Here is a 24,116-nt window from a genome sequence, read left to right as displayed (position 1 = left end):
AAAACAAGACTTAAAATCCTTCCAGTTGTAATGATCTATGCTACTAGTGACAGAAGTACATAATCAAACAAAATTATGATTTTTATCTTGACAGTGAACCTTTAAGCATCTCAAAGACTAATTATTATTGTAAATTCCAATTTTCTCATCTCATCAGAATACTAGCATTCTGAACTGAAATAATCCCTTAATTACCATGTTATTTTAAGGATAATTACCATGTTCTTAAATGGTCCATAATTACAATGTAATTACAGTGTTAATCAACGAAGTACTACAAATATAGATACACACACTTCCATAGATACACATACATAATAAGAAGTAGCAATCACTTTTCATTTTGTAACATTTGTTTTGCTGTTTGATTCTGAAAGTGCAAATTCCCTCTGCTTTTTCGGTGTTTCCCAAGAATACAAATATCCGTATTCTGTATCACTAATATGTCACCTTCATCTTCCTTGTAGTTTTCACATGTGACAACTCCTGCAACACGGACACACAGATTTCTAAGCACCCTAATTTCACAAACACAGAACCATGTACATATTGTGGGAGTAGTAATGCCATGTTGCATATACTACTAAGAGATTGCACATTTTGATCATGGGTAAATAGAAGGTAAACTGCAGATTCCCAGTTCTGGGTGGAATGACAGGAGAAAGAGGGTAAAAAAAAGTACTCGTAAAATACGAGTAAGCCTTATGGAAGTATTACATAATAGTCCACAATGATTTGGTAGCACAAGGAGGTCAGTTAGTATGGATACAATAGAACTGAGTTTTCTGGGATTTGATTTATTCAGTGGGAAAAATAATTGGGGATATTTATAAAACAAATGTACTGTATGAAGCCCAACTGTACAGCTACTGCAGAAATGGCAGCACTTTTTATCTTCAAAGTACTTTACAAACATTAACTCATACACCTGCCAGGCAGGTATTATTCTTCCCACTTATACCGAGTGGGAAATTGAGGCACAAATGATAAGAGACTTGAACAAGAGCAAGAAGCTCAGGAGTTCCTGGATTCCAGACCTGCACACAGATGATTACACCCATCTTTATCCTGGCATTTTTTCTTCATAGTATGTGATCTTGTGAATTAGCCCTATGCTGTTTCCAGTGTGACAGGGACTAGAATTTACCAATAAATCCCGAGTTTAATTTTGGCAAAGGCTTTAACTGGGAAACATTGTCTTAATCCAATCCCCTTCCCCAACAAAGTTCTAAAGACTCCTCCAGTTCACTGAACTGGGAATACTTACTTCACTTGGGCTTCTGCTTGCATAAAGATGAATTCCCACTTCCTTGCAAAAGCCCTCTGCAGTCTTGCTAAGTTTTCCTGATAAGAGAAACAAATAAAGAGAACAATTAATCACACTAATTACAACTGCAGTTTAAGAACTAAATTATTGCATCAGTTTATTTAACCTGGAAAGCTCAAAACACTGAAATTAATATTGGTAAATTGTCTCAGTAGGCAACGTATGATATGAATGTGAATGCAATGGTGTGTGTGTCCCTTTCAAGCCACCACATAGCAGAAACAGGAAGGACCAAAGCAAGAGTTGTAACAGGGTGTGAAACAGACTGCCAGAGCTCTACTAATAAAACAGTGTTGGACTTGTTTCCATGTATTCCTTAGTGTACTTTCTACTGTGAAAGTTTTTGGAACTGACAACTTCCCATTCTGATAGCAGCTGACTACTACCTGCATGCTTTGCTTTTGTGGGGTAGCTGGGTGGGGAAGGAGGAAGGGTATTTTCTGGCCTTACTTGTTTCATAAAGGATGACCATCCCTCAGTTGTTCAGTGGATTATTAACCCTGAAGGCACTCCACAGTGCAGCATGCTGAAGTCTGGGTATTGTCAGGACAATTCATGAAAGGAAACTGATTATTTGTTAGGACAATGGAAATAACTAGAGATGGGCCCAAGCTGCTTAAGTCTGGATCCAGATCCAAAGTTTGTCTAAGTCTGAGGTTCAGTTTAGATTTCTGCTCCATGACCATTACAGTGAGAGGCCTGAGCCACAAAGTTTGGAGCTGGATCTGAACTTGATCAGAATGTAAAGTGGGGTTTGGGACATGGCTCGAATTCCAAGTTTAAGCCCATTTCTAAAATTAACTTCATAACACTGATAGGTATTCTGAAGTCAAATTTACACACATGCACACAGAGGTATGGAGACATAGAACACTATTAGCCTGATCCTCCTCTTCTCTTCTCACTTACTCTGGGTTAAAATGTTTTAACTTTTTACCGGTTGGTAAGATATTATTGGTTCTACCACTATAGCCCATTATTGTTATAGCTCCAGTTCAGGAAAGCACTTAAACACATACATGTTGGTTCATAATTCACAGACTCCAAGGCCAGAAGGGACCATTAGATAATCTAGTCTGACTTCCTGTATAACAGGCCATAGAATTTACCCATTTACCCCAGAAGTCCATTCATGCATAAGTCTAAGTTCATACACATTCAGGAGACCATCTGAGCATGTGTTTAAGTCACATTGAATTCTATGTGACTTAATCATATGCCTTAAATTAAGTACATGCTTAAGTGTGGTCCTGAATCGGGATGCTCTCCTGAATTATGGGTTCAGGAAATCAGCAGGTAAAGCGGCAAAAGAAAACTTAACTATGCCTGAATACGAAAGACCTGGGTTGAAATCTCAGCTTTGCCAACTGGGAACAGGGACTTGAACTCAGGTCTTCCACCTCCCAAGAGACTGCCTTAACCATTTGGCTATAAGATTCTCTGGGATGGGCCTTTTTCAATCTCTCCTGTTGAATTTTTTCCATGTTTTATAAAATACATACATAGACACTGGAGCAGGGACTGGAGCCTGGGTCTCCCAGGACATTGTGTTACCTGCTAGGCTAGAGAGTTATGCTCACTCTCTCTCTGGCCCAATGGGAGATTTAGATTAGTGTTAGAGCAGAATTTAACTCAGTATACTGTGGCCAGAAAATAGTCTACTGTTATTTCCTACTGTACACGGAAATGCAGTCCATATGTGGATTCAGCAGCAGCATGACTCCAGTCAGTCACTGAAGGCCATATTTTGTCCTCAGTGTATTTATATACTATCCTATTGTCATCAACAAGACTTGTGTGCAAGGATCCAATGGAGCATTCATAGTCCCTTGTGTGCAAAAGCAATCAATAGAGAGTTCTTTCTTTATCTCTAGTCAGCACAGGGCACATCTGTGGCATGATGGGGACAGGCTAGGCTATGAATTAGATATATTAAACAGGTCACTGCTAGGTCACATTTGCTCCCAAATTTAGATTTTATAACGAGGTGGGAAGGGGAAATTAGTTTTGTTACTTTGTTTTAAAACAAAACCTAAAACCAATACAAATGTTTTCATAAAATTAAAACACATTTCTAATAGAAACAATTTTTCAAACAAACATTCCATTGAAGTATTTGAAACTCAACCACTACTCTGTTGAGCTAGTTAAGCAGAACCTGAAAATTAGATTGACTAGAGCCCAATTATAAACAAAAGTGCAGTTGGCTAGAATGCTTTCATTGCCTACATTCGGAGTAATGCAAAAAGCAAATGACTTGTAACATAGGTTAAGGGCATTTTCACATGTCTGCTTTTTAGCCTGACAATGCCTCTTTACTAAACATAGCTAATGCCTGTATATAGAATTTGGAAAATTTAGCTCAAATTATTTTTTTTGTAAATCGTTCCTTTGAGAGTCTACAAATATGAGATATGCATCAGCAGCAATGTAATTGTCCAAGAATGCTAACCTTGTAATATATCTGAACATTTATCACCCCACTGGCTCCTGTAAAGACAAAAGCTAACCAGAAAAGCAGCCCCAGTGTAAGCTCTTGTGCAACATGCCCCAGATCTCTGAAGGAGTATGCTGTGGATACTTAAAGGTGAGACACTAAAATATGTATCATGGACATCCTCGTTTAGGAGTTTGACGTTCTCTCAAGAATTAACCAATAGAATCTTTTGAAAATAAATAAAATAAAATAATAGTGATAATAAAATAGAGAGTTCCCTACTAAGGGTGAATTCAAATCACTAAGAAGAAAGATTCAGTTTTCGAACAAAGCATTGCTCCCGCTCCATGAACTGTAACATCAGTATACCTACGGCTTCATAATCCGCCAGCTCCAGCCTAGCTTTGTTCTGCATGGTCCGCTTGCAAAGATAGATGGCTAAGGGGAGAGCCATAATGAAAACAATTCAGAAAAAGGCAGTAACTACAGGATGGAAAAAAAACAACCAAAACCATTGTTGTGCATGTACTGTTCATTCACACAGTTAAACCTGACCTTAGGAATGATAGAGCTAGATACCTAGCTAGCATTTCCTGTGCCCGGTAGGTGTCTCAAGTCTCACGGGAGGATATAACCTTTAAAGATCTGGAGACATCTCAATTAATAAGCATGAAAAAAGCCATTTTATTTAGACATAGCTCCGCTTGCATCTTATGGGCTATATTATGGCTTTATCAACAAAGCCCTGAGTATGGGGAGTGCCCAAAGAGGAGTCGAGTCTCAGAAAGGCATAATTTCTACTGGGGCTGGTGAAAGATGCTCTCATCAGTGCATTGGCCATGCTCCACAGCTGGTGTGGAAAGGGTCAGAGCCATCACCCTGTTGCCTCCTCACCCCCTTTTTGAGCATCCTTCTCCCAGCTAGAGCACAGAGAGTGAGAGGACAGTTCTTGCGAGTGGCCCTGTATATCTTCTGAATTTCCTTCCCTTGTTTATTGAAAAAGTATTCAGATTATTGATATGAAAATAGCAATTTGAGCCAAATCCTAAAAGGAGCTGAGTGCCTCTTTGGATTTGATTAATTGCTTTTAAGATTCATCAGCTCCATCTGCTTATTCCCATTTAAAATAATTGTTTTGTCCAACACCACAACCAATTACCATAGCAATTGCTGTGAGTGTATAGACTGGGGGTTGATATGGGCCCAGTGTATTCTGTACCATCCTGCATTCTGAGGTAGTTAGCATCAGGACTTTGCAACTGGCCCCTCACCTCAATTATGGACTGAAACCAGAATGCAGAATCCCAACTTACACAGGAGCTGGGTCAAATTCAGATCCAAATTACATAATATGGATCTCCAATCTTTGGGGTCTTTGAAATCTGAACCTGGATCTGAATGTGGTAAAAGTCCCTATCTTACACCCTCTCCTAATCTCTTTCAGGGCTGGATACAATCTGACCCACAGTCTATAGAAGTAGAGCTGCACAGAAAATAGGGTTTTGTCTGAGGGAAATTACTTTTTTCATCAACATTTTCAATAGAAAATGTCAACTTTTCATTGCAAAACATGGATTTTTGATTTTCTGAAACAATGAAAATGTTGAAACAGGCACTTTCCATAAAAAAAACTTCATTTCTTTAAAAACCCAATTTTCTGTTAAAATTGACAGAATATTTTCAACTACCTCTACTGAGGAGATTCAGATATTGCATTAGAGGCACAGTGACCAGACCGGATTAATTCAAGTATTGGTATTCTTGGTATTTATATATTTCAACAGTAGTTTCATCTGGAAGCCATTTATAGGGTCAAAATAAATCCAGATCTAGTCATCTCAGGGTATTTCCACATTCCAGGGACTGAACTATCATCAGAAGGCCAGTTTCAGCCCCATAAATGTCTTTGAGGTATCAAAAATGCAGGTAAAAAAATGTATAGACAGCTACTGAGACTTCAGTTTTATTTGGGTTTAGCTGAAAACTGACAGTTTGGGCTTTATTCAGGATTCTGAAGAATCCACATGGACATCCCTAACTGATATACAAATGCTGATATTGGATACGTGAAAATGAGCCCAAAGGGGCTCAAAGCTAATGCATGTGCAGCATGTTTTCAGCCTTGGGGCAGGTCATAGAAGGCCTTTCTTTGAGGGGCACTATTATATACAATGCATTGCATCTGCATCCAATTTTTTCTTAATGCTACATAAAAAAATCTTCTGTTTCCAGATTGTTACTATGATACGTACAGAAAGTATTTTCAGTGTAACTGCGCACATACATAATATACAGTGGTTACCATTAAAATATTTAGAAATGCCTTTGTAAATAATTAACATTACTGTGACTCTTACCATAGCTTTTCATAGATGTTCCCTACACTTAGGCAAACATGGAAAGATGTTAATAATTATCACTGTATGTGAGGATTGCAAATGAGCTCTACACACGGTTATGGGCTTCCGGTTTACTTGACCAAATATTATTTCCAAAATCCACAATGATGAATGATTGTTGTCTGGGAGGGGGGGGGGGGGATTTTTTTTTTTTTGTTATAAATTGGTCTTTTAAAGAAACATTTCCAGAAGCCCTTGTTTTGTGAGCACACAGATGCATTCACTTCCTCTGCCAATGCCACAGTGGGATGGAATAACTGATTTTATCATGTAGCTATGAGAACAGTGTCGTTCTACAAGAGAGAGCAATAATGCACAGAGACAGGTAAAGAGGACAACACTGCTATATTTTCTTTATGCATTATTCCTGTTCTCAGCCACTCAGATGTTTAATATAGGGTACTGTGGTTTATTAGCTCATAAACCATTGTTATTCTTCTGTCACCAGTTATCATCTGGTTTCAGAGTAGCATCTGGTAATTTAAACGTATTTTACCTTTTCATGTTTTTTAATGCCATGTATCAGAAAAGCTTAATTTTTGTTTGACACTGCTAATGGTATGTTATTGTTGGCTAGATAACTGTTTATTGAGCATCCAGTTCAGTGCCCAAACAGGATTAACACTTATTGACTAACAGTTCAAATTCAGCTACAGATCAGAGAGTATTCCACCACAGAAGCAATCTTTATGCTACTAGACCCTACTAATTCTTACAAGGAGATACTTATACCTTCACATTGACTATAATCTTACACCCTAAGTAGTCCTGTTAAAATCAATAGGACTATTTGAGAAGAAAGGTGCTACTCAATGGGTGAAATCCTGGCCCCATTGAAGTTAATGGCAAACCCCCATTGCCTTCAATGGAGCTGGGATTTCACCTAATGTAAGGATGGCATGTGATATGGCCCTTAGCTGGAGTTGAAGAGGAAACTCCAAGCATGAAATGTTGTAGACCACCAATAAATAATTTCTACAGGTCAACAGTGTTACTTCTGACACTTTCAACAGGAATTTTCAAAAACTAGAATATTTTCTCACCATAGTCTGTATTTTCTGGTTCCCAGCAGTTTGAAGGCCAAAAGTATGGGGCCTGAAAAACAGCACATCATATTTTAACAATTACATTTAAGCTTAAAACAACAACAAACCTTAATGCAACTGAAAATTATTAATATCATGATGCCCTTGACAGCCTAAATTCCAAACCCTGTTCTTATGGAGTCAATGAAAATACTGCAATTGACTTCAGTGGACACAGGACTGGGCCATCAGTAGGGTATCGGCAAACTTTCTCTGCATTCAGTGCCTAGGGATAGATGAAGAGACCAATACACAGATTCAGGGTTCCTAATAATCAGATTATCTTTAGACACCCCCACCCCTACATTTGAGTATTGGCTTGTTTGCCCATCCCCCGGCAACTTTCCTCACTCCAAAGGAACCTTTTACCTTGAGCCATCTTTAAGGAGTGTGAGAACTTTCCTGTGGCCTTTTTTACATATTGTACATATCATTGGGTTTTGAGCACTGTTAATGTGCTTGGCACTGTACAAAACAGAGGAAGATACAGTCTCCTGCCCCAATTTACATTCTAAATTAATCGGACAATACAATTCAGATTAAGAATGGGAAAATCAGTTTTGCCAAATTTCAAAACCCAATCTAACATTGTAGTTTTGAAAGCAGGACCCAAACTAACATCACTGGTTTTCCAATCTGCTCAGGAGAGAACACTGTAACCACCCAGCTTAAACTTTCTGCTACAATTAATTACAACAATATTAACTACATGGTAGTTACATTGCAGTTTTAATGTGCATGAAAGAGTAACTTCTCTGTAGCTACGTGAGTTACAGTGCACTATTATTATAAGTGCCAAAAGTGGGCATAGCACTTTGTATGCATGAAGATGACATATCTTTGTGCCAAGGAGCAGTGAAAGGAACTGTTAATGAGCACATGGAGGGGTCAAAAAATATTTAGTCCAAGTCCTACTGTGACATTATCTGATTAAAATATGACCATGCAAATCATTGTTGCTACCACTGTTACATAATTGCAACGAATCTTATACAAAGTATGATGCATGGTCAGAAAGGGTTAAAGCCTGCAGAATAAATGACCCAGATCCAACCTTTAGAGACATGTTAGAAAAGTATGTGAATGGTAATGAGGGCCATTCCATGGTAGATACACTAGAACTTTAAAATGCAAACTTATATTGTGAGAAATTAGAAGTGATACTCATTGTATGTATATACTCATATCTTGTTAGAGGTCAATAATGTAGTCAAACAATCCCTGTCTATGCCGTATTCTGTTAATTCAGAGATCAAAAGGACATCTTAACATTTAAATGAACTGTAAACATAGTAATATCACTGTATTCATCTCTCTTTGAAATGTATAGCAAATCACCTGCAAATAGTGGAAGAACAGGCAATTGCCTTATTTAATCCATGTAGCTAATTACCAGTGATGCTTAGGAAATAGGTCTACTTCAAAGTCTCCATGATTGCCTATTGTTCGCCTAAGGACTCTGAGCTGTCAAAAGAAGGCCTAGAACTGTATAAAAACTGTCTTGGGTCCTGATCCTTTTAATCTCAGATCTGCTTGATGCTTCATGCAGGGGAAACTTAAGTCCTAAGACTGAGATCTCCAGTCCTATCTGGATCACCCTGAATATGAACATTGGACTATAACCTATGGACTAATTCTGAAAGAACTATTTGCAATTACAAAGCTCACCATCTCTACTATGAATCTGATCTCAGAACTATACTCATGTCTGTATCTATACTGATCTTTTAACACTTTGTCTCTCTTTTCTTTTTCAATAAATTTTAGTTTAGTTAATAAGGATTGTCTGTAAGCATGTATTTGGGTAAGATCTGAAATATTGATTAATCTGGGAGGTAATGTGTCCGATCCTTTGGGATTGGTAGAACTTTCTTATATGATGAATAAGATTTTCAGTAATCCTCATCATAGTTGACTTGGGTGTCTGGGTGAAGGCCTGAGGCTGGGTTGATTTAAGGGAACTGTGTTGTTGGCTTCTGGGTAACCAGTAAGGTATTATAGAAGCTGATTTGTGCTGGCTTGGTAAATCTAAGTATTGGAATATCCACCGGCTTTGGGGATTGTCTGCCCCATTCTTTGCAGTTCTCCCTAATTGAGTAACCTCGGTGTGGCTCCTCTGGCCCTCTGGTCACACCTACTCTAACACATTCCATGCGAAGACAAGAGGATGATATATTCAGATTAGTGGAATAGGAAGGTGATTCTAGCAGAATATTGTTGTGTAGAATGACTGAGGCAAAATATGTGGCAGGGCATTGAGAGATGACCAATGGGTAGACAAGGTTCTAGAGCAGTGTTCGCCAACCTTTTTACACATATGATCACTTTTTGAATTTAAGTGCAACCCAGGATCTACCCCTTCCCTTCCCTGGGGCCCCACTCCTTCTCCAAGACCCTGCCCCACTCACTCCATCCCCCCTCCCTCTGTTGCTCACTCTCAAGAATCATAGAATATCAGGGTTGGAAGGGACCTCAGGAGGTCATCTAGTCCAATCCCCTGCTCAAAGCAAGACCAATCCCCAGCTAAATCATCCCAGCCAGGGCTTTGTCAAGCCTGATCTTAAAAACTTCTAAGGAAGGGGATTCCACCACCTCCCTAGGTAACCCATTCCAGTGCTTCACCACCTTCCTAGTGAAAAAGTTTTTCCTAATATCCACTCACTCTCACCGGGCTGAGGCAGTGGGTTGGGGTGGGGGAGGGGATGCAGGCTCTGGGCTGGGGCTGAGGGGTTTGGAGTGTGGGAGGGGGCTCTGGGCTGAGCCTGGGGCTGGGGTTTGGGGTTCAGGAGTGGGTGATGGGTGCAAACTGTGGGAGGGAGTTTGGGTGCAGCGGGGGGCTCCGAGCTGGGTCAGAATGTTGGGGGTGCAGGAGAGGATAAAGGGTTCTGGCTCTGGGAGGGGGCTCAGGACTGGGGCAGGGGGTTCAGGGTGCAGGAAGGGGTTCAGGGTGCTGGCTCTGGGAGGGGTTCAGGGCTGCCTGGTGGGAGAGGTGCGAGATCCCACCAGGCAGCACTTATCTCGGGCAGATCCCATTCGGTGGTGCAGCAGGGCCAAGGCAGGCACCCTGCCTGCCCCGGCCCCAAGCCACTCCTGGAAGTGGCCAGCATGACCCTGCAGCCCCCGGGGTGTGGGCACGTGTCTCCGCATGCTGCCCCTCTCTGCAGGCACCACCCCTGCAGCTCCCATTGGCCACAGTTCCCCATTCCCGGCCAATAGGAGCTGTGGGGACAGTGCTTGCAGGCAGGAGCAGTGCAGAGACCCCTGCACCCCACGCCAGGTTTTCAGGGTCGTGCTGGCCGCTTCCAGGAGCGGTGCATGGCCAGAGCAGGCAGAGGCTCCAGGATAGACCAGTCGGTTGCGATCTACCAGTTGGTGACCACTGTTCTAGAGCAAAAGACACTGAAGGAAAAAACAACATGATCTGGTGACAGTGCATATGTGGGATGAAAATGGGGAAAGGGAGTTAAACATGACCCTGATGCTGGAGCCTGGCTGACAGGGTGGAGGATAGGAGTTTTTGACAGCTGGCGATGACATCCTGCTAATTATCCTTTCTTGATATGTCTTTTAATGAGGCCTAGTGGGAAAGTACAACTGTACAGGTGAGTTAATGACTATTTGGTAATTAATCTACACTTCTGCTTCTTAAGTGAAAACAACATGCAGCAGTAGGGCAGCGGGAGCTAGTGACAGCAGCAGCAGAGGCAGAGATGAAAGCCTTTTCAATAAAAGCTAAACTAAGGGCAACACAGAAGGAAGAGAGGAGTTAGATGATGGAGAAGGCAGCAGTAAACAGAAGAGAGAGGACAGGAAGACCAGTGACCTAGTGGAAAGAGCCCTGGAACCTACTCCCAGCTCTGATGCGGGCTGCTGGTTAACCTGGGGCAGGTCACTTCACCTCCCTTAGCCTCAGCTTCCCTTCCGTAAAATGGGGATAATGATAAAATTTTTGCAAAGTGCTTTGAACTCTATGGTGGAAAAGCACTATAGAAAAGCCAGGTATTCAGGTATTATTAGCGTTACTATGGACCATATGATAGGTGGAAACAAATTCAGTTCGAAACTTTACACCACGAGCTCCACCTTTGATCTTTTCTGGTCATTTTCATTAATAGACAATCTGTAATAGAAAAGGAGCTTCTGGAGCACAATCAGTGAATTAACAGGGAAGTCTTGGATCAGCAGATTTCAGGAAGGATGTGTAAAATAACTAGGTCCTGCAGTTAAACACGACACAGCTGGGAACAGAGTCAACATGGGGAAACTGAGGCATGGAGAATTTAAATGATTTCTGCCAAGGTCACAGAGACTCTGTGGCAGAGCCAGAAATGGAACCCTGATCTCCTGACTTCCAAAACTATGCTTTAACTGAAAGATGATCCAACTAACCTAATATAAAACGGAGCATGGAACTGGATGCAGATTTCTAACACTTCAGTGTTTGCATGTGTTCGGATCTGGGTGTTGGTCCAGCCCATTACACATAGAAAACTAGCTACCAAATTCAGGCCCAGATTCAGATTCTGAAAACGACTTACCTCAAGATTTGGGGTTTTGATTCAGAGGCATCAGATAAACATACTTTGGGACTGTAGAACAAATTTTCTTAAAGGGACTTCACTGGTACTTCATGGCTGTGCCCAAATGACCTCAATAAGTATAGCGATCTTTGCATTGTATGAACTTCAACAGCACTCAGTGTACAGGTAAACATTTCAGTGATAATAGAAGCAACAATGTAGGAAGCAGCGGGCTCACCTACCTGAAAACGATAGAAGGTCCCATCATCTTTCAGAGTAAGAACATGGTCTGAGATTGGAAAGATATAGCCTTGTGCTGCTATAAGACTTCCCATGTGTATTGCTTCCACTGTGAGAGGGAAAGAAAGAAAACAGTAGAAATCTGTCAGACAGATGTACACAAGGGCAGCATTTCTCAAACTGGGGTCTGCAAGGGTAGTCCAAGGGATCGGTGGGCCCTGCTGATCAACACCTGTCCATCCCTCCCAGTGCCTCCTGCATGCCGGGGAACAGCTGTTCCCCGGTGTGCCGGAGGCACTGGGCTGGATGGACAGGAGGGGAGATGGGGGTAGAAGAGGGAGGGGGCAAAAAGAGGCAGGGAAGAGGAGGGGCAGGAGTGGAGCGGGGGCAGGAAGAGGTGGGGCAGGGGTGGGGCCTTGGGGGAAGGGGTGGAGTGGGGGTGGGGCTTGGGTCTGAGCAGGGGTCTTGGGGGTCTGCAGCAAAATTTAAAATCAAAATGGGGGTCCTCAGGTTACTAAAGTTTCAGAACCGCTGCACTAGGGAATCCATTGCTTTCAGCAGATCTCATGGTGGCTCAGAGTCAGACCTGGTGTACCCCTCAGTTCTCCAACCAAATTATACAAAAGTGAAAACCAACCTTATAGTATTGGTCGACTCTACTAAAAATGTTAACCTGATGATTTTAATGTCCCCACTGATGCTTACAGGGTGTCACACTGCTCTACATTGCGAAATTCAATTCAAAGCACACTGTACATTACCATTAACAAGAAACCCATTCCAACAGCGAATCCCATCATTTCTCTAAATTATACAAACAGCTGGAATGATATACTGCTAACAGCATCTTTATTAATATGGCAACAAATTTCAAAAGGGAGCAAAGGGCTTTACTCAGAGAGAAATGCACTAAGGCAGAGGGATGCTGTTCTGCAACTTTTGACAGCACAGGTGGCAACTTCAGTTCCCTCTCAAGCAAGCTGCACATCAGAGGATAGCTCCCCAGCTGATATAAACTGTCAAAGTTCCTTGACTTCAGAGTTATGCAAGTTTACACAAGTTGAGGATCTGCCCATAGGTGTACCGTCAGGGCCCCAGGCCTTTTCATCTAGGTAAATGTTTAACAAATGGCTTGAAAGTATTATATAGGATTCTGGTGTTAGCGGGACATGGTTCTACAATTCACTGATATGCTGAGGGACAGCAACTATGATTCATATCCCTTTCTTTCCCACTTCTCTCCTGATGACTACAACCTCATTGCTTTATCAGCCCTAGACTCAGTGACAGACAGGTACCTAATATCTAATCACACACACACACACACACTCTCTCTCTCTCTCTACTGGTAGGTTATTCACTTTCAACAGTCATATTACCTGGGTCCTCGATGCTGAGGTTCTTCATGAGCCACTGCACAATGTCAGTACCTGCAAAAACAGAAATGCGCTACACATGTAAGACCACAGATGTTTGGAAGCTGTGGAGAGACACCATGTTTAAACAAGAAGAAAAGATACAGAAATTCAGGTCAATGCATTTCCTTTCTTATTCCCACTGTAGGCTTGAAGACTCTTTACCTGTGTGATACTATTGCACATTTATTTATTTAGAGTTATAAACCCGCAATGGTGCCTCATATGACAGGCATCTTGATATAGTTTAAATTACACAGCATGTGAATGCCACAGAATCTACTCTCCGCACAAGGAGTTAGGCTTGTGAAAGCCCCTATATCTCAAAGAAAGAAAAGACCTCATTGCTCATTACTAACAGTAGTGAGGTGGTGTGGGTCCCTGATGCCCCAGAGAGACACGAGCCCCTCTGGACACCAGAGTGGGTGGAGCCAGGGAGCTCTGAGCCCACCCCCCAGAGGGTCAGGCGTGGCACAGGAAGTATAAATCAATCATAGAATATCAGGGTTGGAAGGGCCCTCAGGAGGTCATCTAGTCCAGCCCCCTGCTCAAAGCAGGATCAATTCCCAACTAAATCATCCCAGCCAGGGCTTTGTCAAGCCTGACCTTAAAAACCTCTAAGGAAGGAGATTCCACCACCTCCCTAGGTAACCCATTCCAGTGCTTCACCACCCTCCTAGTGAAAAAGTTTTTCCTAATATCCAACCTAAACCTCCCCAACTGCAACTTGAGACCATTACTCCTTGTTCTGTCATCAGGTACCACTGAGAACAGTCTAGATCCATCCTCTTTGGAACCCCCTTTCAGGTAGTTGAAAGCAGCTATCAAATCCCCCCTCATTCTTCTCTTCTGCAGACTAAACAATCCCAGTTCCCTCAGCCTCTCCTCATAAGTCATGTGCTCCAGCCCCCTACTCATTTTTGTTGCCCTCTGCTGGACTCTTTCCAATTTTTCCACATTCTTCTTGTAGTGTGGGGCCCAAAACTGGACACAGTACTTCAGATGAGGCCTCACCAATGTCGAATAGAGGGGAATGATCATGTCCCTCGATCTGCTGGCAATGCCTCTACTTATACAGCTCAAAATGTCATTAGCTTTCTTGGCAACAAGGGCACACTGTTGACTCATATCCAGCTTCTCATCCACTGTAACCCCTAGGTCCTTTTCTGCAGAACTGCTGCCTAGCCATTCGGTCCCTAATCTGTAGCAATGCATGGGATTCTTCCGTCCTAAGTGCAGGACTCTACACTTGTCCTTGTTGAACCTCATCAGGTTTTTTTTGGCCCAATCCTCTAATTTGTCTAGGTCCCTCTGTATCTGATCCCTACCCTCCAGCATATCTACCACACCTCCCAGTTTAGTGTCATCTGCAAACTTGCAGAGAGTGCAGTCCACGCCATCCTCCAGATCATTAATGAAGATAATGAACAAAACCGGCCCCAGGACCAACCCTTGGGGCACTCCGCTTGATACAAGCTGCCAGCTAGACATGAAGCCATTGATCACTACCCGTTGAGCCTGACGAGCTAGCCAGCTTTCTATCCACATTATAGTCCATTCATCCAGCCCATACTTCTTTAACTTGGCGGCAAGAATACTGTGGGAGACCGTATCAAAAGCTTTGCTAAAGTCAAGGAATAACACATCCACTGCTTTCCCCTCATCCACAAACCCAGTTATCTCCTCATAGAAGGCAATTAGGTTAGTCAGGCATGACTTGCCCTTGGTGAATCTATGCTGACTGTTCCTGACCACTTTCCTCTCCTCTAAGTGCTTCAGAATAGATTCCTGGAGGACCTGCTCCATGATTTTTCCAGGGACTGAGGTGAGGCTGACTGACCTGTAGTTCCCCGGATCCTCCTTCTTCCCTTTTTTAAAGATGGACACTACATTAGCCTTTTTCCAGTCATCCGGGACCTCCCCCGATCGCCATGAGTTTTCAAAGATAATGGTCAATCACATCCGCCAACTCCTTTAGCACCCTCGGATGCAGCGCATCCGGCCTCATGGATTTGTGCTCATCTAGCTTTTCTAAATAGTCCCAAAGCACTTCTTTATCCACAGTGGGCTGGTCACCTTCTCCCCATGCTGTGCTGCCCAGTGCAGCAGTCTGGGAGCTGATCTTGTTCGTGAAGACAGAGGCAAAAAAAGCATTGAGTACATTAGCTTTTTCCACATCCTCTGTCACTAGGTTGCCTCCCTCATTCAGTAAGGGGCCCACACTTCCCTTGACTTTCTTCTTGTTGCTAACATACTTGAAGAAACCCTTCTTGTATAAAGGCCCGGCCCCAGAGCTCACTGAGGGAGCAGTCACCAGGGAGACCAGATGCCTCTGGCCTACCTCCCAGTTGGGAAGCCCCAGCGACCTGTGGTGGACCCAAGGGCTGGCCAGGCCTGCCCCAGGCCAGCTACCCAGAGGAGTTGCCGAGCCTGCCCAGCGCCAGCAATCCCAAGGAACCCATGGTGCTGGACCCTGCTGAGGACACTGCCCCGACCCAGGTACCTCGAAAGGGGGAGTCCGGAAGTAGCCCAGAAACAGCCGACACTAGTCTGGCTGTGACATTGCCAGAACCCATATCAGTGTGTTGCGGCCAGGATCCCCACTGACACAACAGCGGGTGTTCTGCTGCTGCTGCTAGGGCCCTGGACTGGCAGTGGAGTGGGAGGGCCTGCGTCCCCCGTCACCCAACTTGTGGGTGGCAGTCTCCCCCTCTCCCAGGCCTTCAGACCCGGGGCTTGGGCTCACTGTTGATAAACTGTTGTTGCTTAGCCCCTGCCTGAGGGCCTAAGCACCTGACTCACCATTGCCCCACCCTGACCTAGGGCCTGGGCTGACGACTAACTGTTGTTTCTGCCCTCACAAAGGCCGTGGAGGAAGACTCCTGTAGCCGGACTAATTCCCTGCTAGACCTCTTCCCAAACTTAGTGAGGCGGTGGGGGTCCCCGCCACCCCAGATTGAGACCAGCCTCGGCTAACCTCTCTACATCAACACTTTCACCCATAACCGTCAGAGGTGATTCCTAGGCTAGAGCAGTAGAACAGAGCAGCTAGTCAAAGACCAGGTGGTGGGGAAATCAGCCTAGTTCACATCAGTCACATAAGTAATGTCTTGGGGAAAGAAGTAAGACAATGTGTGCCAGGGGGTGAGGAGCTCTCTTTGAATGTGTTGTTTGCTAATGATATCACTGGAGGTTTGTGGAGGCTAGGGAGGAGAGGATGGGTCTGGGCTTTTCAGCTCTAGTCAGGTACAACAAATGCAGTTCTCTTGTAAGAGGTGTAAGACCTTTAGAATTGATTCCCTACATGCACATGGCCACTCTGCTGCCTGCATGAAACACATGGGAGCAGAAAATGTGTCACTGTTCATAAGCAGATGCTATTACTGATCAGTAAAATGTAACACAATGGGATACAAAATTTTGCCACCTTGTTTAAACCATGTACTGAGCTAACCATGATGTAGGCTATGTCTCGAGTAGGCATCCAAATCCCCTAGCCAGCTTTGTAAAACACAGCCAATGAGAGTTGTCCAAAGTCACACAGCAAGTCAGTGGCAATTTAGCAAGTCCATACTGGAGCCAAAGTGGGGAAATCCCACCTTCCAATACAATGCACTGATTTGACATCACTCTGGATATTGACACAACAGCAGGGCCGGCTCTAGGCACCAGCAAAACAAGCTGGTGCTTGGGGCGGCACATTTTTAGGGGCGGCATGGCCGGCGCCAGAATGCCGCCCCTAAAAATGTGCCCCGGCCGCCCTAGCTCACCTCCGCTGCTGCTGCCACGGCGGACGAATCAGCTGTTTCGCGCGCTGCGGCGGCTCGGGGTCTCCCCCTCCCTCCCAGGCTCTCAAACCTGGGAGGGAGGGGGGAGACTCCGAGTGGCCACGGCGTGGGCGCCACTTCTCCCCCTCCCTCCCTCCCTCCTAGGCTTGAGAGCCTGGGGGGAGGAGGCAGGGCTGGGGATTTGGGGAAGGGGCGGAGTTTAGGTGGGGCCGGGGGTGGGGTAATTAAAGAACGGGGTGGGGGGCGGCCAAAATTGTTTTTGCTTTGGGCGGCAAAAATCCTAGAGCTGGCCCTGCACAACAGCAAGACTTCTTCAATGCATATTCAGTTTAACTAGAAAGATTTATACCCATGCACAATTTTTCAGTACTCACAATAATATATGGCATTATATGGTGCTTTATGAGCTCAGAGTGTTATACCCACAACAACTAATTACCATGGGGTTCAGACTGCCTAAACCAAACCAGAGGAATTATCCCTTGCATGGAGCACATCTTGTGAGTTCAGATTAAGGATCACAGAAATGATTCACAACATTCTAATATGCCAGAACAATGAAAGAGAAGGACAGGGAGATTAGTCAGTACTTTGCAGATTGAAGGGCAAACTCAGGGTTGATGTATGAAAGTTCCAGTCTGACTTGAATGGCACTGCACCCACTTATACCAGACTCGGCCAAAACAAGTGTGAAAAGACAAAGAGAGCTGGAATATGTGAGAAAGGGTTTAAAAACAGAATTATGTTGATGAACTGATATTAAACTAGGTTAGAGATTTCTGTACAGAAGTTGAGATTTTAAAGAGAGATTAGCATGAGCTACAAAGATTGGCTCTGCTTTTAAACTTCCCCAAAGTTCAGATGTGTTTAGATATAAGGTTCGGTTCAGGCCCATCCCTAATTTAAAATTCTAGATGGAGGGGAAATAATAATTTGTTCCTGCTGTATATTACTTCCATAGTCCATTCACTCAGTTCCTACATCAGCAGCCAATATGGGGGTATGGATGGGCTGGCTGGGGGATTCTGACCCCCAGCTCCGCCCCTTCTGTCTGAGGCCCGATCCCCGTACCGGTAAGTGCTTAATGTTACTTTCACCCCTGGCTGCCAGACTCATTTTCCCTCTGACTCCATTTTTGCCTTGATTAGACATGTTATGCTGTCACTGCTAAAAACAGTATGTTCAGCTTGATATATTTTTTAATTATGGAAAAAAAGTTAAAAATCATGACACAAATGAACCCCCCCCAATACATAATCCATATTGTATTGATCAGCACATAAGGAGCAACATGTGGAAGAAAGCACAGATCCCAGAGTTTGTTTTGTCTGCAAAAAAGAGTGATGATCCCATGAAAAACTTCCGAAAAGGTATCATTTTGAAACTCTTATTCTTTTTTCTCAACCCAATTTTCATTGATGCACCCTGAAAAATTCAAATAGTGTGGAAAGTTTATTTGCTGTTTTATTTTTTTGTTTTTTTATTGTGATTCTTACAAATTACAGGTTTACAGCTCCTATTTTCAACCTTACTGACGGAACTGTGAGCAGCCACGCAAGAATAGAATGCCATTTTGTCAGCCCTCTGATACTACACTGTATAAGTAGGAACTGAAAGCATAACCCAAAAATAAATCCAAAACCATCACTTGAAATCATGGATCTTAATTTGTCTTGGTTTAAAAAAAAAAAAGTCATTTCTGAGTGTTGCCAAGAGACTGGAGGATTTTATGGCCATTCTCCAGCTTTCCTCAGGCAGGCTTATCTCTGCAAAGCCAGGGCAGCTAAGAGAAAGTAAGTTGGATTCTGGTCCTAATTTTGTATTGCCTTTACCCACTTCAGCAAAATGCCACCCACTTGCATCAATCGGTGGTGGAACTTGATACCGTCAGCAGTGAAAGGGGAACAATCTCAGTAGCAAGGGAGGGAGACGCTCGCCAAAGGCCAATAGGTATCTCCTCGTGGGAGTCTCTGGCACCCATTGGCCAGCTGGAGGAGAGAGGGGCTGATTAGCCAGCATTCCTCTGCTCCCAGGATATAGCCCAGCGCAGGGGCCGTGTGGAGCCTCTTTCAGCTCTGTTCTAGCAGCCCACCATACCCACCCAAACAAGGAGTGGGAACTCAGCCTGACAGATGCTGCAGCTCTAGCCAATCTAGCCAAGGGGTCAGGAAGGATTTTTTTCTTCCATAGGCCAATTGGCAGAAGACCAGGGTGTTTTTTGCCTTCCTCCCAGCACCTGCAAGCCACAGTGGGTTGAGTAGGAATGCACCTAGTACCTGACTGAGGTACAGGGGTGGAGCTGTTTATTTGTCACAACTTGCAGCCGGTTTCCAGTGCGGCTAAGAGAATAAAATGAACAGTTCTCAGAGGGAAAAGACCTGGGATTTTGGTGCTGGGCTTTGGGCTCATGCTGGACCCTCTGTCCACCTCATGGTGGGGAGGGTGCAAGGACTTAGAGAGCTGAGTCCTACGGAGTAGACTGAGGAGTGCCTACCCCATGTTATGGGTTATATGGTAAGGAGCCTTGGTACCCCTGCCCTGGAACCAATTAAATACCTGGTATAGGAGAGTATGTGTGATGGGCAAGTAGCGCCCCTAGCCTGTGTTAACGATTAATAAAAGTTGCAGCCTGCCGCTTAATTCCATGCATGTGTCTTTTCTCATTTTGCCACTGAGTCCACATCAGGCACTTACCTATGTGTTTAAAGTTAAGCATGTGCTTAAGTGACTTGCTGAAATGGGACATTGCTGGCACATAAGAACATAACATAAGAACGGCCGTACCGGGTCAGACCAAAGGTCCATCTAGCCCAGTATCCTGTCTACCGACAGTGGCCAATGCCAGGTGCCCCAGAGGGAGTGGACCACCAGGCAATGATCAAGTGATCTCTCTCCTGCCATCCATCTCCATCCTCTGACAAACAGGCTAGGGACACTATTCCTTACCCATCCTGGCTAATAGCCATTAATGGATTTAACCACCATGAATTTATCCAGTTCTCTTTTAAATGCTGTTATAGTCCTAGCTTTCACAACCTCCTCAGGTAAGGAGTTCCACAAGTTGACTGTGCGCTGCGTGAAGAAGAACTTCCTTGTATTTGTTATAAATCTGCTGCCTATTAATTTCATTTGGTGACCCCTAGTTCTTGTATTATGGGAATAAGTAAATAACTTTTCCTTATCCACTTTCTCCACATCACTCATGATTTTATATACCTCTATCATATCCCCCCTTAGTCTCCTCTTTTCCAAGCTGAAGACTCCTAGTCTCTTTAATCTCTCCTCATATGGGACCCGTTCCAAACCCCTAATCATTTTAGTTGCCCTTTTCTGAACCTTTTCTAGTGCCAGTATATCTTTTTTTAGATGAGGAGACCACATCTGTACGCAGTATTCAAGATGTGGGCGTACCATCGATTTATATAATGGCAATAATATATTCTCAGTCTTATTCTCTATCACCTTTTTAATGATCCCTAACATCCTGTTTGCTTTTTTTGACCGCCTCTGCACACTGCGTGCACATCTTCAGAGAACTATCCACGATGACTCCAAGATCTTTTTCCTGACTCGTTGTAGCTAAATTAGCCCCCATCATATTGTATGTATAATTGGGGTTATTTTTTCCAATGTGCATTACTTTACATTTATCCACATTAAATTTCATTTGCCATTTTGTTGCCCAATCACTTAGTTTTGTGAGATCTTTTTGAAGTTCATCACAAGTTTGGTCTTAACTATCTTGAGCAGTTTAGTATCATCTGCAAACTTTGCCACCTCACTGTTTACCCCTTTCTCCAGATCATTTATAAATAAGTTGAATAGGATTGGTCCGAGGACTGACCCTTGGGGAACACCACTAGTTACCCCTCTCCATTCTGAGAAATTACCATTAATTCCTACCCTTTGTTCCCTGTCTTTTAACCAGTTCTCAATCCATGAAAGGACCTTCCCTTTTATCCCATGACAACTTACTTTACTTAAGAGCCTTTGGTGAGGGACCTTGTCAAAGGCTTTCTGGAAATCTAAGTACACTATGTCCACTGGATCCCCCTTGTCCACATGTTTGTTGACCCCTTCAAAGAACTCTAATAGATTAGTAAGACACGATTTCCCTTTACAGAAACCATGTTGACTATTGCTCAACAGTTTATGTTTTTCTATGTGTCTGACAATTTTATTCTTTACTATTGTTTTGACTAATTTGCTTGGTACCGACGTTAGACTTACCGGTCTGTAATTGCCGGGATCATCTCTAGAGCTCTTTTTAAATATTGGCGTTACATTAGCTAACTTCCAGTCATTGGGTACAGAAGCCGATTTAAAGGACAGGTTACAAACCTTAGTTAATAGTTCCGCGACTTCACATTTGAGTTCTTTCAGAACTCTTGGGTGAATGCCATCTGGTCCCGGTGACTTGTTACTGTTAAGTTTATCAATTAATTCCAAAACCTCCTCTAGTGACACTTCAATCTGTGACAGTTCCTCAGATTTGTCACCTACAAAAGCTGGCTCAGGTTTGGGAATAGCATATATCACATTGGTAGATGTGCAGGTGAACGAGCCCCTCATGGCATGGCTGATGTGATTAGGTCCTATGATGATGTCACTTGAATAGATATGTGGACAGAGTTGGCATTGGGCTTTGTTGCAAGGATAGGCTCCTGGGTCAGTGTTTTTGTTCTGTGGTGTGTGGTTGCTGGTGAGTATTTGCTTCAGGTTGGGGGTTGTCTGTAAGCAAGGACAGGTCTGTCTCCCAAGATCTGTGAGAGTGAGGGATCATCTTTCAGGATAGGTTGTAGATCTTTGATGATGCGCTGGAGAGGTTTTAGTTGGGGGCTGAAGGTGACAGCTAGTGGTGTTCTATTATTTTCTTTGTTGGGCCTGTCTTGTAGGAGGTGACTTCTGGGTACTCATCTGGCTCTGTCAATCTGTTTTTTCACTTCAGCAGGTGGGTATTATAGTTTTAAGAATGCTTGATAGAGCTCTTGTAGGTGCTTGTCTCTGTCTGAGGGATTGGAGTAAATGCGGTTGTATCTTAGAGCTTGGCTGTAGACAATGGATTGTGTGGTGTGTCCTGGATGGAAGCTGGAGGCATGTAGGTAAGTATAGCGGTCAGTAGGTTTCTGGTATAGGGTGGTATTTATGTGACCATTGCTTATTAGCACAGTAGTGTCCAGGAAATGGACCGCTTGTGTGGATTGATCTAGGCTGAGGTTGATGGTGGGATGGAAATTATTGAAATCATGGTGGAATTCCTCAAGGGCTTCTTTTCCATGGGTCCAGATGATGAAGATGTCATCAATGTAGCACAAGTAGAGTAGGGGCGTTAGAACAACGCTTCCTTAGTTCTCGTCCCCTAATTCAGCCATAAAAATGTTGGCATACTGTGGGGCCATGTGGGTACCCATAGCAGTGCAGCTGACTTGAAGGTATATATTGTCCCCAAATGTGAAATAGTTGTGGGTGAGGACAAAGTCACAAAATTCAGCCACCAGGTTAGCTGTGACATTATCGGGGATACTGTTGATAGCTTGTAGGCCATCTTTGTGTGGAATATTGGTGTAGAGGGCTTCTACATTCATAGTGGCCAGGATGGTGTTTTCTGGAAGATCACTGATGGATTGTAGTTTCCTCAGGAAGTCAGTGGTGTCTCGAAGATAGCTGGGAGTGCTGGTAGCGTAGGGCCTGAGGAGAGAGTCCACATAGCCAGACAATCCTGATGTTAGGGTGCCAATGCCTGAGATGATGGGGCATCCAGGATTTCCAGGTTTATGGATCTTGGGTAGCAAATAGAATACCCCTGGTCGGGGTTCTAGGCATGTGTCTGTACAGATTTGCTCCTGTGCTTTGTCAGGGAGCTTTTTTAAGCAGATGGTGTAGTTTCTTTAGGTAATCCTCGGTGGGATCAGAGGATAATGGCCTGTAGAATGTGGTGTTAGAGAGCTGTCTAGCAGCCTCTTGGTCATATTCCAATTTATTCATGATGACAACAGCATCATTTTTCTCTTACTTAATTGGCCTCTCAGAGTTGGTAAGACAACTCCCACCTTTTCATGCTCTCTGTATGTGTATATATATCTCCTCAATATATGTTCCATTCTATGCATTCGAAGAAGTGGGCTGTAGCCCACGAAAGCTTATGCTCAAATAAATTTGTTAGTCTCCAAGGTGCCACAAGTACTCCTGTTCTTTTTACCAAAGAAGGTCTCTTCTGGCTGTTTTCTAGGGTCCATATTCTACTCTTCTTCCTTGCTTTCCTAATAAGCAATTTAATAGAATACTTCGGCTGGGCTACTTGACCCTGCCAAGTTTCAAGTTCCTACTACAAACTGCGGAGGCATTGAAGATATTTTTTTAAATAGTTGGAAATGTTTTTATAATGGAAAGTGTCGGAGACTCAAAATGAACGAGTTGCTACCACTCCCCCCACTATAATCTACACACATACATTCCTCTGTGACAATATACCCACTTCAAAGATAGTTAACAGTCTGGGGACATCTATTTCCCCCTTATATACAAGGACACTATTGCTTTCGGATGTTATTTGAAGCAGCTGTAGGTGAAGCTACATAACAACACTAAGACTAAATCTATCTGAACATAAGGTATAACTATATCCATTCATCTACTTACCTGGTTTAGAGATAGAATAATAACTTTATATTTCTTGCCATTTCCTCCTTTTTACTTTAGGCCCTAGCGGTCTCATAATGGTACCTAGTGTTTCCAGAAGGCCAGTGCCTGTCAGCATGACAAATAGCAAGCCAGCCATGAAAAGATAAAATACAAAGGAATGTTCAAGTGGCGTGGGCCCCAGGTGGGATGCATTTAATGAACTGAATCACCACAGCTATACTTAGCACCTTTTCTATCCTACCTAGCCTGGTCCTCCTCTTGTA

General features: G+C 43.5%; 1 protein-coding gene across 8 annotated transcripts in view; it reads right to left on the bottom strand.

Annotated features, from left to right (window-relative positions):
- RGS6 (regulator of G protein signaling 6) overlaps positions 1–24,116 on the bottom strand; it is a 536,757-nt gene that overhangs the window by 107,576 nt on the left and 405,065 nt on the right. For 7 of the 8 annotated variants that reach the window (XM_065595306.1, XM_042849401.2, XM_065595308.1 and 4 more), the window contains 5 exons: positions 13,388–13,438; positions 12,011–12,117; positions 7,207–7,258; positions 4,138–4,202; positions 1,268–1,344 (listed from right to left, as the gene is read on the bottom strand). In XM_065595306.1, coding sequence (XP_065451378.1) covers positions 1,268–1,344; positions 4,138–4,202; positions 7,207–7,258; positions 12,011–12,117; positions 13,388–13,438 — 352 coding nt within the window. Of the gene's footprint in view, positions 1–1,267; positions 1,345–4,133; positions 4,203–7,206; positions 7,259–12,010; positions 12,118–13,387; positions 13,439–24,116 lie in introns of all 8 variants that reach the window. The other variant, XM_065595309.1, reaches the window with a different exon arrangement.

This window comes from Chrysemys picta, chromosome 4 (assembly GCF_011386835.1).
Source record: "Chrysemys picta bellii isolate R12L10 chromosome 4, ASM1138683v2, whole genome shotgun sequence".
NCBI lineage: Eukaryota > Metazoa > Chordata > Testudines > Emydidae > Chrysemys > Chrysemys picta.
Note: the sequence above shows the minus strand (reverse complement) of the source record. Positions and strands in the feature narration are given on the sequence as shown.